Source organism: Prunus avium, chromosome 5 (assembly GCF_965620075.1).
Source record: "Prunus avium chromosome 5, drPruAviu1.hap1.1, whole genome shotgun sequence".
Classification (NCBI taxonomy): Eukaryota; Viridiplantae; Streptophyta; class Magnoliopsida; order Rosales; family Rosaceae; genus Prunus; species Prunus avium.
The window spans coordinates 21,134,900-21,148,889 of NC_142288.1; the positions used below are offsets into that span (position 1 = coordinate 21,134,900).

General features: G+C 37.3%; 2 protein-coding genes across 4 annotated transcripts; one reads left to right on the forward strand and one right to left on the reverse strand.

Annotated features, from left to right (window-relative positions):
- Positions 1-801: 801 nt before the first annotated feature.
- HAP2 (hapless 2) lies at positions 802-8,593 on the reverse strand. The gene is made up of 18 exons (XM_021954148.2): positions 8,164-8,593; positions 7,936-8,079; positions 7,756-7,844; positions 6,822-6,861; positions 6,335-6,392; positions 6,176-6,236; positions 5,563-5,641; positions 5,106-5,240; positions 4,515-4,709; positions 4,016-4,096; positions 3,834-3,934; positions 3,045-3,162; positions 2,697-2,729; positions 2,527-2,620; positions 2,356-2,444; positions 2,020-2,135; positions 1,591-1,691; positions 802-1,501 (listed from the first exon to the last, which is right to left on the reverse strand). Exons 1-18 carry the CDS (start codon positions 8,362-8,364, stop codon positions 1,104-1,106), a joined length of 2,133 nt encoding a protein of 710 aa, XP_021809840.1. The 5' UTR covers positions 8,365-8,593; the 3' UTR covers positions 802-1,103.
- Positions 8,594-8,949: 356 nt separating this feature from the next.
- Positions 8,950-13,990, forward strand: LOC110753269 (PAS domain-containing protein tyrosine kinase family protein). 3 transcript variants are annotated; one of them, XM_088252963.1, is made up of 14 exons: positions 8,950-9,374; positions 9,941-10,334; positions 10,422-10,541; positions 10,640-11,126; positions 11,465-11,505; positions 11,613-11,681; positions 11,773-11,873; positions 12,125-12,203; positions 12,492-12,590; positions 12,668-12,736; positions 12,927-12,976; positions 13,129-13,210; positions 13,311-13,405; positions 13,489-13,990. In XM_088252963.1, exons 1-14 carry the CDS (start codon positions 9,082-9,084, stop codon positions 13,589-13,591), a joined length of 2,082 nt encoding a protein of 693 aa, XP_088109089.1. In that variant the 5' UTR covers positions 8,950-9,081; the 3' UTR covers positions 13,592-13,990. The 3 variants fall into 3 exon arrangements, 1 of the variants encoding a protein (XP_088109089.1); XR_015835751.1 differs by lacking the exons at positions 13,311-13,405; positions 13,489-13,990 and having other exon boundaries at positions 12,648-12,736; positions 13,129-13,200; XR_015835750.1 differs by lacking the exons at positions 13,129-13,210; positions 13,311-13,405; positions 13,489-13,990 and having other exon boundaries at positions 12,668-12,827; positions 12,927-12,975.

The following is a 13,990-nucleotide window of genomic DNA, read 5'->3' on the forward strand; positions in this document are numbered from 1 at the left end:
TTCTGATATTCCTCCTTTCATAAAAAATAAAAAATAAAAAGGATGGAAAAGTGAAGTTTCTGATCCTGTGGCCTTCAATCCGTGGAGATGGGAGGTAGGATGAATATGTGAGAATGTATTGTCCTAGCTAATCTACCATTTATTCAGAGTCCTAAGCTGCACTGAAAGATGGTTGATTAATTTACTGGGAATGAAAACAAATAGCGCATCCAAAGATTTCATGGCTTTTGGCGGCAGATAGAGACTCCGTGTAGGAGCAGACTTTGCTAAAGTGGAGATGGTTGTGTTTCTCCATTGCTTAGTCGCTAAGTACAGGTAAGAACTAATGTCCTGTAATGAGAGAGAGAGAGAGAGAGAGAGAGAGAGAGAGAGAGTAACATGTTCACATCCAAAATTTTCAGGTGGGAAGCAATCAGAGGAGGAAATATAGTCCTAACTTCTGGGCTACAATTTCCGGATGGTTACCACATTCGTATCCTGGAGAAAGATACAGGAAACAGGAAACAGCCTATAACTCTGATACTTGAACCTGAAATGTCTGCACAGATGGTAGAACCACCATGTGCTTTTATATTGTTAAACGTGAAACATTGAGCTTGCCATTCCATCAGTTTGAATATTTTCTAAAATAAGAAGCAATTTTCATATGGTTAGATTGGTTAGGATTCGGAATTCCTCTGAATGTCCCGGGTTCAAACCACTATTATGAAATGAATTATGTAATACAATAAAGCCAAAGAAAAAAGATTGGCATGCTTCTACCTAGATCTTTCTCAATGTTTAATTCTCTCCATGTAAAGGTGGAAGCAGAAAAAAGAACCGGTTAAAGGAATGCCAAAGATATCCAACATTTAAAACAAATTATCTAACAAAGAGGCACTAATAACATTCTGTGTGAAAAAAGATCTTTGCATTTACATTCCCCCACGACCCAAGAAAATAGATATAAGCAGGAAAATAAATTCACTGAAAGAGTATAAAACTGTAAGTGCCACTACTCTCTCTGTTTAGCATGCAGATTAAACTGATTGTTATCCAAAAGCCTTTTGTACATACCAAATTCACTCTTGCTTCACTTGATTGCGTCTGGTCTGGTCTGGTCACTATGAATAATCTTTTGTTAGTCTCCTTTCTTTTTTATGGCCGTGGTATCCGGTATTTTCATCAACTTTCTGCATAATACTTGAATGCTTTCTTCTCCCATGCTTGGGCTTGTCTTTGTGGACATGGTGGAGATGGTAGTAATAATCGCTGCCTCTTTCAAACTGGTTATGCCTGTGATCATTGTGAATGTTTCTTCGCTTATGATGAGAACCATGCTTGTGGTTCCTTGCATCATGCCCATGATGTTTATGAACATGAGCATGCGAGTGTTCTACGTCACTTCTGTGCTTCCGAATATCCTTGGTATGCTGATTATTATCCCAAAAATGATCTTCCCACCAATCATATAGAGGATCAAAAAGTCCCTTTTGATGTAGAAGCCACAGTAGCACAACCACTGCACATCCATGCATAATGTTTTATGTATTCGTTGCATCTCTGAAATCATCTGCTTAAATGTAAATTTTCTGGAAAAAGTAGGTTTACCAGTTGGAAAAATTGCCAAAAGTAGACCAAACATCACAACCCAACTCATACATATATACTGTATGTGGCACCGGAAGTCAAAGAACCTGGGGCATTTCCTTCTGCCCACAAAAAGATAAAAAGAGAAATTGACCAGATTTCATACCAATCAAAAGAGATTTAAAATGTGCAAATTCAACTACAATCCAACGACAGATGCATACACAAGAAGAAAAATAATATATATGATAGCTGTGCATAATATCTGATCGTGTGTGCAAGGCGTGGCGTGATTAAGAATCGTTAGAATGCAACCAGCATTTTGAACAGACAAATCCACGTTAGAAAGGTTATCAAAGGACCTTTTCACTGCCATCCAAACCAATACTAAAAATGAAAATTTAGAGCATAAAAAAGTTTAAAGAATAAAAAACTGAACCAGGCAAGTACCTGCAAGTTTTTCCAGTGACGAAATCTACCAAAATATTCCACAGATTGTTCCAAATGCTTTCAACAGAGTCAAAGAAACCCGTTGCGCCTGTCTTTGGTGGATTAAAAGGATTACCCTGCAGCAATTAATGACTTCAGTGGTTCATTCATCACATAAATCAATTTCCACAAGGTTAATTTCATTTCAAAGTATCATTTCTCAGTTGTTGTCTTTAAAACAGACTTAAAGAAATCATGCTGATCTAAAGTGCCTTATACATTGGACTTCAGAGAACTGCTTAACTTTCTTCTGAAAGGAATGAAGATTTACAGGGTAAAACATCATTATGACTAAACCTGTGATCCATTATCAAGGACAGTAGATGTTGTAGAAAATTGGCACTCGGCTCTATCTACTTCTTTATAATCAGAGTCCTTTAGTATAGCTGCATTCAAACTAAAAAAGTTAGTCCTACCATAAATACTTTGGGCTACTTTATCATCTGTCTGAACCATGTCTCATCTTACCTGCACAAACATATTTTGCAGCTTGATCAGTTGCTGGGTAAAGTTTGAAGGCTTGCGTTGTCGTTTCTTTTGGCTTCATAATAAGGAATTGTTCCTGAAAAACAGTATCATTTGTGTGAATATAATCATCATGTTCAAAACTGAATACATGGGCAGTAGGGAAAAAGTACCTCCATGAGGGTGACATCACTAGAGCAATCAAACTGCAAGACGGGAAAATTCATCACATCTGAAACTACATATTGCAACAGCCATTCACTGAAGTTGTAGACAAAAATGCTTCATGTGCAATAATCACAATCAAATTTAACCCTGTCTCTAAGTTCATTTGCAGCTTCATTAACAATCCCAACTGTCACAACATCTATAGTGAATAGACCAACAGTTTTCCATTTCATAAAAAGAGCATGTTAACTCTAGCATCTTAAGTTGGACAAATCCAAAAATCAAAGGGAAAAAGAAAAGAGAATAATTCATTTAAATCTATATTAAAAATTTAAGAATAGTCAATAAGGTACCGTTAAGCTATATGATGCTTCCACTTCACCAGTATTCGTTGCTGTGATTGTCGCAGTTCCAAATTGAGTAAGGGCCTCAAACGTTGGGACATTGATACTTACGATTTTCCCAGGACTCCTACAAATGCATAAAAAAAATCTTTGGCAATAAGTGAAACTTAACAAGGATCAAAAAGTTATATGAAGCTTAAAAATCTTGGTTACTTGGATCCTAGATGTCCCAAGTGAAGACACATTTTAATTATTAGAAAACTACTAAACTCAAAAAGTTTAAGTTGTTAGAGAATGGACCGACAATACATATCAAGTGAATACCTTCCCTCACACCCAGCCCCATCATGTACGTGTAGAGGCAAAGAGATGGGGATAATAGAGACACATAAAGGTGCCTCCCTCAGAACCTCTGGCAAACAGAGATAAGATACAATGTTTAAAACTACTTATTTCCATCAATTACATGAGTGACTTGGCTTAACCGAAAAGAAAATAACCTATACAGTTTTCAGCATATCAGTCAGGACTTTAGCTAATAAAAGTAAAAAAAGGAGCAATGGCATCTTTGTTTTCCAAGTTCATCTCAACTTAACAAATAAATTCTTGAAACTAAAATCAGTAAGAGTGCTTAAGGAAATAATAAAAACCTTGAAAATGAATAGCCTATACATGAAACAATTATTTCAAATACAAGCCAATCAAGCATACTCATTATAGGGAGTTGATGTTCATGCCTTTTGATAAATACAAAAACCTTCTAAAATAAGTCAAATACAGTAGCCAGAAAATACTAACCTTTGGTAGACATATTCTACGTCATCAGCACTTAGTTCTATCAAGAGATTAGTATTAATAACTTCAGTGACACCTATGGAAAACGAATGAGTTCCTGCATTCTGCATCCAATCAGAAATGATAAATAAATCCCGACGATAGAAATTGTTGTGAATGTACTTCTAAAATTGCTGAGACATAACTGGATGCTGGTTTATCCTTTCAAACCTTCCTTCCACACCATAAAGTGGCAACTGATTCCTTTCAATTCGGTTCTGGTCAGCCTGTCAGAAAGAAAAAACTTTTTCCTCAGTTTCCACATCAGCTATAAAATAACCATGCACCAAATAGAAAACAGCCACAATCCTCTGAAATATCGCATTGTACAAAAGGAGAAAGAGACTCCTGCCTTGCTGCCAACGATATATGATAGAACATGAGATTTCAATATAGTTTATGTAAAGAACTTGAAGCACTTATGGAACTTTCAGTACCAATGTCAGCAATGCGAAACTATAGCAATACCAATATGTAACGATAGCAATACCAATATGTAACGATAGCAATACATTCAACAAAAATAAGACTGAAATGAGAAGCATACACTAGAGAAGATACAACTTTCAGGCTGGATGTACAAACCTAACCAAAAAGAGAAGCATGCACGAGACAAGATACAACTTTCAGGCTGGATATACAAACCTCCCAGAAATTCCATAATTGATTATGCAAGCAACTCCAGAATGGTGAAGAGCAAAAGTTTGGCTGCCCATTGAAAGCCTCATAACTGACACCAATTTTATTACATTCAACACCATCTAAAGAAAACCTTACTCTCTCTAGCAGCATCCACATAGAAAGGTTCCTCCCCAAGTTCTGGGGTTGACCAGGACCCCCCTTCCACAAAAGGAAAAGGAAACTCTCAGCAATATAAGAAAATAACAAATACTGCATGGCTGTTTATAAAGAAAAATTAACCGTTGATCTTTTATAGCAACTCTAATATTATCATAGTCTCATAGCAGATGATTTCAAGAATCACACTTATTTAAAATGCGAATGCAAACCAATGAGTGATATTGGAACCTCAGACCAACACTACCCTCAAATCACACTACCGTCCAAGCATAGTGCAAATATTGTAGTGAACTTTTGACCTATTACATTCTCTTTTACAAAACCATTAACATAAAGAATAGCTGTAACTAATTACTCCCGTAAGAAATGCATACTTCAAATAAAGCATATATGCCAATGGTACTAACGGAAATTACATTGGTAGAGCATGCATACCTGCCTCGGAATTACAAGGTAGAAATCCTCGAACGATGGTATATTTGTGTATCCAACAAAATCTCCAATAAGATTAACTCGTAAAAAATTATCATTGGATATCGCTGTTCTATTCTCAGGACCAACAAACACTTCCTGGTGGCAAATAAAGTATCCATAAATCTTTGTTATGAAATGAAATTTAACATTACTAAGGGCAAGATAAGAAGAGGATGAAATGCTGTAAAGTAAAAGGGAAAAGGGAACTTCATTCCATGGGGAAAGGAAAATTGTATATAGTTAGTTCAACATGAAATGAGCTCTAATTTTCGCTTCAGGAAAAAGACAAAAGATTTTCAAACACATGTTACAAGACTGAATTAGATTGTAGTGAGTAATTGTCTACAGCAGAAACAAGCACATTACATTACAAGCAATGAATATAGAAATGGTACACATATGTGGAGAAGCAACATACCGAAACTTTAGATCCTGTCTTCACCTGAATTAGAACACTGAATCCCACTGACCGCTGTCCAATACCGAAAACATGGAACCTAAGTGGATTTTAAAATAAACAAATAAAAATTCACTTCTCGGATAACGGCCAAAGGGTATGAATAAACAAGAACATCAAAAGGAAATATATTGGGCATGTAGAATTGTTTATAGTTGTAGCCTCCATCACATATATTGTCAAACATAAACAATTATTTCAAGCAAAACAATATCAGACTCTTAGTAATCTTAGTTCAACCTTCGTAACTCCCCAGAAGAAAAGAAAAAACAAGCTTCTTCACATAATTTTAAATTTGATAAGATTATTTGACGATAGAAATGTATCATATTTCACAAATTCATGAAAATTTATGAATATGATCTCTATATGAAAACTTAAAATATTGAAAGTAAAACAAAAAGAATATGAGGAAAAGACAACTACTACCACGGAAAATGACATAGCCTCATAAATTTCTATAAACCAGAGAGCTGTGGCATGTTGGCTGGAACTTATTAAAAATCAATTATGAACCTTTCAAGAAAAACATAAGCACAATGAAGAACTTAGAACTTAAAAGCAAGGACCTTACCAATCACCCGGAAAACGGACACAATGGGCGGTATTCGCTTTTCCCTTCATCAACTTATCAACTAACAAAAGAAAAGTCTCAAATTCAATACTCCAAGATGGCAAGAGGCATTGTGCAAGTAAAATTTAAGAAAATGTAAACAAGCTAAAATGCACTTACACACATTTCCACATGATGAAGGTACCCGCCGCTGAGGCCCACAAGGACAGCAGATTGGCTACGCAGAACATAACAGACAAAATGGAAGAAAAGAATACATCACAAACTGATTACAAAAATCTATGATAAATAATAACTGTTAAGCATCAATAGACTACTGAACATATAACTTTGGACATTTTCAACATCAATTCAACACGAGCGATCTACTAATAAATTGCGAGTGACCTTAGAATGTAAGCTAAATAGCAATACAAGCATAAATCATCAGAGAAAATAACCATATGCAACCAATATTATTATGGGATGTCCTTAAATAGTGTGAGAACGTGGAGAAACAATTATTGTGGGATGTCACAAGGCCTAATACGTATACATATAATGCTATAGAACCCCTGATCTATAAGAAAGAATAAAAAAATAAAAAGAAAGCAAAATAAAATGATAACTTTGAAAGTACATATACTAAAGATTGTAGAAATGGCACCTCAGTGTGCTCAATAATGTGATCGTTTTCATCTCGTAACCTACAGAACATGCAACAGAAGTCCACTGGTCATATATATAAACATGGTAAAGAATATGATGTTTTTTTCCTCAGCATGTTAGCTAACGAAACCAAATTTAAATAGATAAATAAATTAAGACTGTAGCTGCTTCCAGAAATACCACTATCACTCACCACAATAAGATTAGGGTTAAATTTGAGTACCATAATATCAAAATTGAAGAGGTTTTTTCTTGCGTATATTGAACATCACAAATCTACCAAATAGATGAAGGTCTTGAACCTTCCTTCACACTGAGTCCTCCTGTAACTAAGTGTCCAACTAAGCATTCAAAACTCTTAAGTGACCAAACAGATATTTTTTTAATAGGTCTCTCTATACAGAGTAAGTACATTTCTAGTGATCCTTTTGACATCTAAGCCCCGTAAAACAAATATAATATCCTTTACTTGGTAACATAAACATAAGAATCTACCTCAGAATGATAATTTCTAAAACAACACTTGAATGTAAATCGGCATCAATAACGACTAGGACTAGCAAGAAGGTGTATAAGAAAACTCAGAATTTTGAGGAGTAAAAGAAGTAAAGCAAACTCATTTCACATGGCAACCAAAGTAAACATGGTTAAGCAGTCATCGCCTTTATATTCTGTCTTCTTTTGCACCCAAGTTTTTGGTCCAATATTTTCACCCGACAAATGGACACAATCTATGATCCTAACTGTAGCTTCCAAGTAACTCTTAAAATGTATAATCCCAAAGGTAAAATCCCTATATTGGCATGAGACAATAAACTATAAGAACCCTTTAACTTGTACCAATCAAAAGCTCAACACAATAAAATTAAAAATTAAAAACCAGTGAAGTAAGAAAGTGAAGGAAACAAACAAAAGGCTAAAAGATTGTTTGCCTCTCACATATCTTCACAACTTTTGCATCTGCATCTCGCTCACATTTGCGGGTCTTAACATAGTACTCTTCCGGTTTAAAGGCAACATCCTATACAAATGTTACAAGTACCAATTAAAACATATATGGAAATCGAAAAGTACCAAGTAAGAAGTTAACAAGAAAGTTTCCGTTACCCTACTCGTATGTACGTAAGCTGATACAATGCATAAGCCGCGGACTTGTTGACAGTCAGAACAGGGGGAATTCGAAAATTTTGCATCTTTTGGCTTGAATTCTCTTCCACCTCTACGATTTCGGCAACAATCGATGCCTCTCCGCCGCTCTGTAATTTCATCAAACATCTCACAATCATTACCTGCATTTAATTTCAAGCAGTGAAATTAGGGATGGTGAGTTTGTCGTTTACCGCGCCGCTAGGAACGGCCATGTTGAGGACGATCTTCTTGGTGCAATTCAAGTTTCCGGAATCGGAAGTCTTCTCGCACTTCTCGAGCTTCGATTTGGAAAGAATCTGAACTGCGACGACGTCGTGTGGAGTGAGAAACCCGATGAAGCACAGAAGGAAGAGGAGGGTCTTGTGCCCTAATTTTGGCGTTTGGGTTCTCATTTTCTTTTGCGATTTCTGTGACTGAAAGTTGGCTTTGGAAAGTGAGTGAGTGGGAACAAGAGCGATGGCGAAGAAGAGCAGTTGTTGGAGACGTTTGGTTTCGAAAAACTGCCGCCAACGGTTTCCTTATTCAAATGACGGTTGGATATTCCAACGACGTCGTTTCTGTTGATGAAGTCACGTGTGTGTATAATGCCCCTCCACGTGGGGCAGGGACACATGGGAAAACCTGATGAGAAATTGAGCGTTGACTTTGAAATGTATTAACATGTGTATGTGTGACATGTACATCATAGATTCATCCATAGTGCATTTATTCCATTGATCGATCACGTTTAGCAAGAAGGTGAAAAAGGGGGCTACGTTGCAAAAAACAATTAAATAAAGTCGTGCAGCCAACCGCTCCCCGCTTCACAATTTGCTTAAAAGTTAAACCAGTGGCCGCAAAGCAATACACCTCTCCGCACCTGATAGCTCTCTTCCGTGCGGTGGGGACACGTGGCGGGTCCCTGCTCGTACAGCGATTCGTACACACAGCGGATTAAAATAATAAAATAAAATATAAAATATTACAACACAGAGAGAGAGAGAGAGACAACCATTTCGAGAGCAGCTCTTCGTAAGGAGGAAAGCCAAAAGCTATATAGCAGCTACAGCTATGCGCATTGCGCACACCCCTTTCTTCTCCACTGCCGCGAGACCTCGGATACGACGGACATGGCGGCCCACGACTCACCGGAGAGTCTGTACCGAGTTCTCTTCGATCGGTGCCAGAGTCTGGAGGCGAGCCACGCCAGGCTCAGAGCAGAGCTTCATGAGCTTCGGCGCCACAGGAGGAAGAAGAAGGAGAAGCGAGAAGAAGACGATGCGGTGCTGACGTCAGACTATTCTGGTTCGAGCTTCCATCTGCCCGGGTTCTTCCTCTCGGGCAGTCCGTACAAGGCCGTATTGGACTCCATGGGCCACGCCGTTCATGTGTGCACAGCTTCCTCTGGAGAGATTAATTACTGGTGCGTAATTGCGAAACTGCGTCGTTTGATTCGTTTTGTTGGTTTCTGAAGTTGTATGTATTTTGACAGCGTGTGTCACTGTGATAGGGTGGTGGTACTGAATATATGATATTGATGAAACAGTTGATTAATTTATGAACTTCAGAATTGTGCGAATGTGTTTTGTTGGCTCTTAAATTTTTTTTGAGGATTTTTGGTAATGAATAGCTAGATTCCTCCATGCTTTCAACATTACATCACATATGATCCGTTTGAGCTCAAGAATTTGAGTTCATGACATATGAATGTAGGAAAAAGTGTTTTATATTGTTAGTTTTCTGTAAATTTTTGTTGTCATACTGGTTATGCATTATTTATATCAATGAACATTTATGTTGACTGAATTGGATTGACCTCTGAAATCCTACTAAAGACGCCGTCGATGATAGCTTGCATGTGTTAGCTCCTGTGAAGTTAAATTGCTTCAACAAATTGTGCCTTGTTTAGTGTTTATCCCAGAAAAGATTGACATGTTCTGCACTATCATATACTATCAGTTTGAGCTCAAGAATTTGAGTTTAATACAGGAATCGTTCTGCTGAGAATCTCTATGGATGGAAGGACTATGAAGTCCTTGGGCAAAGGGTTGCTGAGCTCCTCGTTGCTGAAGATTACCATGCACTTCTAAAGAGAATCATGGAAAGGTTGAGACTTGGGCTATCATGGTCAGGTCAGTTCCCTTTTAAGAAGAGGTCCAGAGAAATATTTATGGCGATGGTGACCAAAAGCCCTTTACATGAAGATGGTGAGCTTGTCGGTATTATCACAGTTTCAACTGATGCGGCATTGTGTAATAGAATAGAATCAGATCTGGGAGCATTCAAGGATCGTGCCAATGCCCAACATAGAGGATGGCAGTTAAAGTACCCGCGACCACCTGTTGTACCAGTGCCACAGATTGCATCATCTGTTTCTAATCTGGTGCTTATGCTACACAACCACAATTCTTGTGATTTCATTCAGATAGCTGAAATTGTGTTTCACTCGTTATACTGGTGAACCAATCAGGCCTCAAAACTTCTATCAAGAAATGGAGATGATGTGTGCAATTCAAGTGTGATGGACAAGGTCAGGGAGGACTCTACAACAGACACTGAAGATGCTAACTTAGAGAAACCTAGTACGCTGGTGAGTCTCCGTCATATTAAATCATGATGTCTTTTTTTTTTCTTCCTCTTCATTACCCTCTAGAGTGTGTCTAAATTATTTGGTTGAGATGGGTGCAGGCAGCAAAGTTCTTGGCAAAGCTGCAAATTATAGGAACCAACAAAGGTGGGAAACAAGAGGATCCTAATTCCCCAAGAAAGTCAAAAGCATCAAGTTCATGCCACTGCTTTGTTGATACAGACAGTAAGGAAGAAAGACCCAAGAAAATAAATTCTTCTCTCGAAGATAAGAGAACTCATTCAAATGTATTTTGGCAAAAAAATCCAATTCCTTCAGGTGAGAATTCTGTTTTAGCCTCTTCAAGGGAGTGCAACGAATGTTTTAGGTTATCCGGACCAGGTTATCCGAAACCTGAAGAACACAACTTGAATGCTTTAGAGATGCAAGATGCAGTGCATGAACAAAATGGTAAACAATTACCAGGTTCTGTGGAGAGCATTGGCAACCATGGTAGTTGTTCAAGCAAAGGGGTTAATGACTCCAATCCCAGGGAGGATTGTGAGATTCGCTGGGATGACTTGCATTTGGGAGAGGCAATTGGACATGGTAAAGGGGGCTATTTGTGCTTTAAATCTAGTACCTATTCAAAAAATTTAAAAAAAGCCTGAATACTTTGGGGGTTGGTAGAACCCACTATCACTCTTGCAGCTTTGTTAGGACATTCAATATATAACTCTGACAGGAGATTTGTTAGTTATTCCATGTTTGACAGTCTGTTAATATAAATGAAATTAGGTGATGTTACCAAAGCTATTTTTCAGAACTTTTTCTTTTCGGCCCTAGTAGCTATCCTTACTTTATGTGGTGGAATTTCTTAAAATGGGAAATGAGTTTGGTGGTCTTTGGTTTCTAAACGTACGTGTTCGTTTGTTCTTGCCTCCCAGGTTCATGTGCCATTGTTTATCGTGGAATCTGGAATGGATCGGTACATGTCTAAATTTAAAGAGTTCCTTAATATCTTACTGAAACCAAAGTTAAATCGATAATTTGAAATTTTGACCCAATATTTTATTTTCTTTTTTGTGTTTTTAGGATGTTGCCATTAAGGTTTACTTCAAAAATGAACACAGTGAGGGGATTTTACATGACTACAAAAAGGAGGTGATATAAATTCTCAATTGACTTTTATTGTTTGTAATTGTTGTTTGAGAAAGAAAGCAGCTGATCTCAGGATCTCTTTTGAATTCTTTAGATTCATATAATGAAAAGATTGCGGCATCCTAATGTGTTGTTGTTTATGGGAGCAATATGTTCACAAGAACGGCTTGCCATCGTCACAGAGTACTTACCTAGGTAATGGAAGTATACTACTTTTCAATGATTAGTCAACAAATCATATTAAGAGTTGACGCATTAGGTTACTATTTCATGTTTTGTTAATTTTGAATTATACCATGTTTATGTCAGTTCGTATTATGCCTTTTTTTTGGGTCTGTTGGTACCGATCTTGTGAAGGCTTAATATATGCAAACCATTTAATACCACTCTCCTCATGATATGGCGATTATAGGCTAATATTAGATTGATTCTGTTTGTGTGGTTAGGGGAAGTCTCTTTAAACAACTTCACAAGAACAATCAGAGATTAGACATCAGACGACGGCTAATGATGGCCCTTGATGTTGTACGTCCCTCTCTCTTTCTCTCTCTGTGTATTTGTGTCTGCACACGGTTGCATGTGTTCATGTCTTCATCACAACAAAAATTATGCTGTCACAGCATTAGATGCACAAAATGTGCGCAAATCCAACTTTGGCTATTGACAGCAGGGTGTGACACTATATGCAATTTGTGTATGAGTTTTGCATAGAAAGTCAGGCGAGGATCAGTTCTTTTATTTTTATTTTGACATAAGAGTGTTTTTAAGCCTTTCAGCTGTCAATAAAATAACAAATCTACTCTTATAATGCAGGCTAGAGGCATGAATTACTTGCATCATAGGAATCCTCCTATAGTTCACAGAGACTTAAAATCGTCTAACCTGCTGGTTGATAAGAATTGGACTGTGAAGGTAATGTGAACTGGCCACTAGTTATTCAAGCAGAATAAGTATATACCCGTCACTCAGACAAGCGCTTTTTCTGTCAGGTTGGTGACTTTGACTTGTCGAAATTGAAGAATGCAACCTTCTTGACAGCAAAATCTGGAAGAGGAACAGTAAGGATCTCTTTCTGAGGTCTTTTAGTTACGAACTGTGCTCACAGATAGGCTATACTCTACAGAAATTTGAAAAAGAAGATATTGAAAAGTGATTAAGTGATAAGCTTCTCTATTGTAATTTTTCTGATTCCTGTGACTGCCTTTATTAAATAATCTTACTTCGATGTCTTTATTTTTCTAAATGCAGCCTCAGTGGATGGCCCCTGAAGTCCTTCGAAATGAACCTTCAGATGAGAAGTAATTTCGGAAAACTGACCTTTAAAAGTCAATTAAATAAACAGTTGCTAAACTTTCTGGGAAACTATGTGTCTGCTGTATACCTGTCGTTGCTCCCATTTTTGTGCAAATGTTTTTTCGCCAATGCATTGAGCTGTCTTCTCTTTAAACAGGTCTGATGTGTTTAGCTTTGGTGTCATCCTGTGGGAACTAATGACCGAATCGATTCCATGGAATAACCTCAATTCTTTACAGGTTCTCTCTCTTTTTCTGAGTGAGCACACAATGTGCACATATAACCTTGATGCTCTTTGGTTCTTAAATCTCATTGAAAATTGTTTATTTCTTTTGGAAGGTTGTTGGAGTTGTAGGGTTTATGGATAGAAGATTAGACATACCAGAAGGCCTCGACCCCCAAGTCGTATTGGTCATTGAAGACTGTTGGCGAAGGTACACTCAGCTAGCTCGTTTTTCTTTACTAAAACTTGGAACTTGCAAATTGAACTAAAATCATTCTTGTCAATAACAAGCAGTGACCCAGAACAACGGCCATCATTTGAAGACATAATTCAGAGAATGAAGGGTCTGGTCCACAGAGTTGCAGCAACATCTGTAATAAGGAGCTCAGAAGCTTAGCTATTTAATATGGTTTAGGTTAGACATGCACCTTTTTGCCAATTGTTAATAAACAGTTCAGAGAGTGCTAATTTAGATAACTGCGTAATATATATATATATAAAATGATTTTTTCTTTTTCTTTTCTACAATTGTATTTATTTGATTTACAAGTGGAACCTGAGGGAAATAAAAACGTGTCACACCCCCATATGTTGGGTAGTGTTGAATTTTACAATCTTTCTTTAGAAGAGGGAACTAATGTCCTTTTGGGAAGCTAAGTTTGGTACCAGCTATCTACCTTCTATTCGGCGCGCCACACATGTAACCATAATCTAGGCACTAGTGTTGTATTAGAATACTGTCATGTGATGTTATTAATCGTAGTATTTCAACATTCCTTGCAATGGTATATGGATT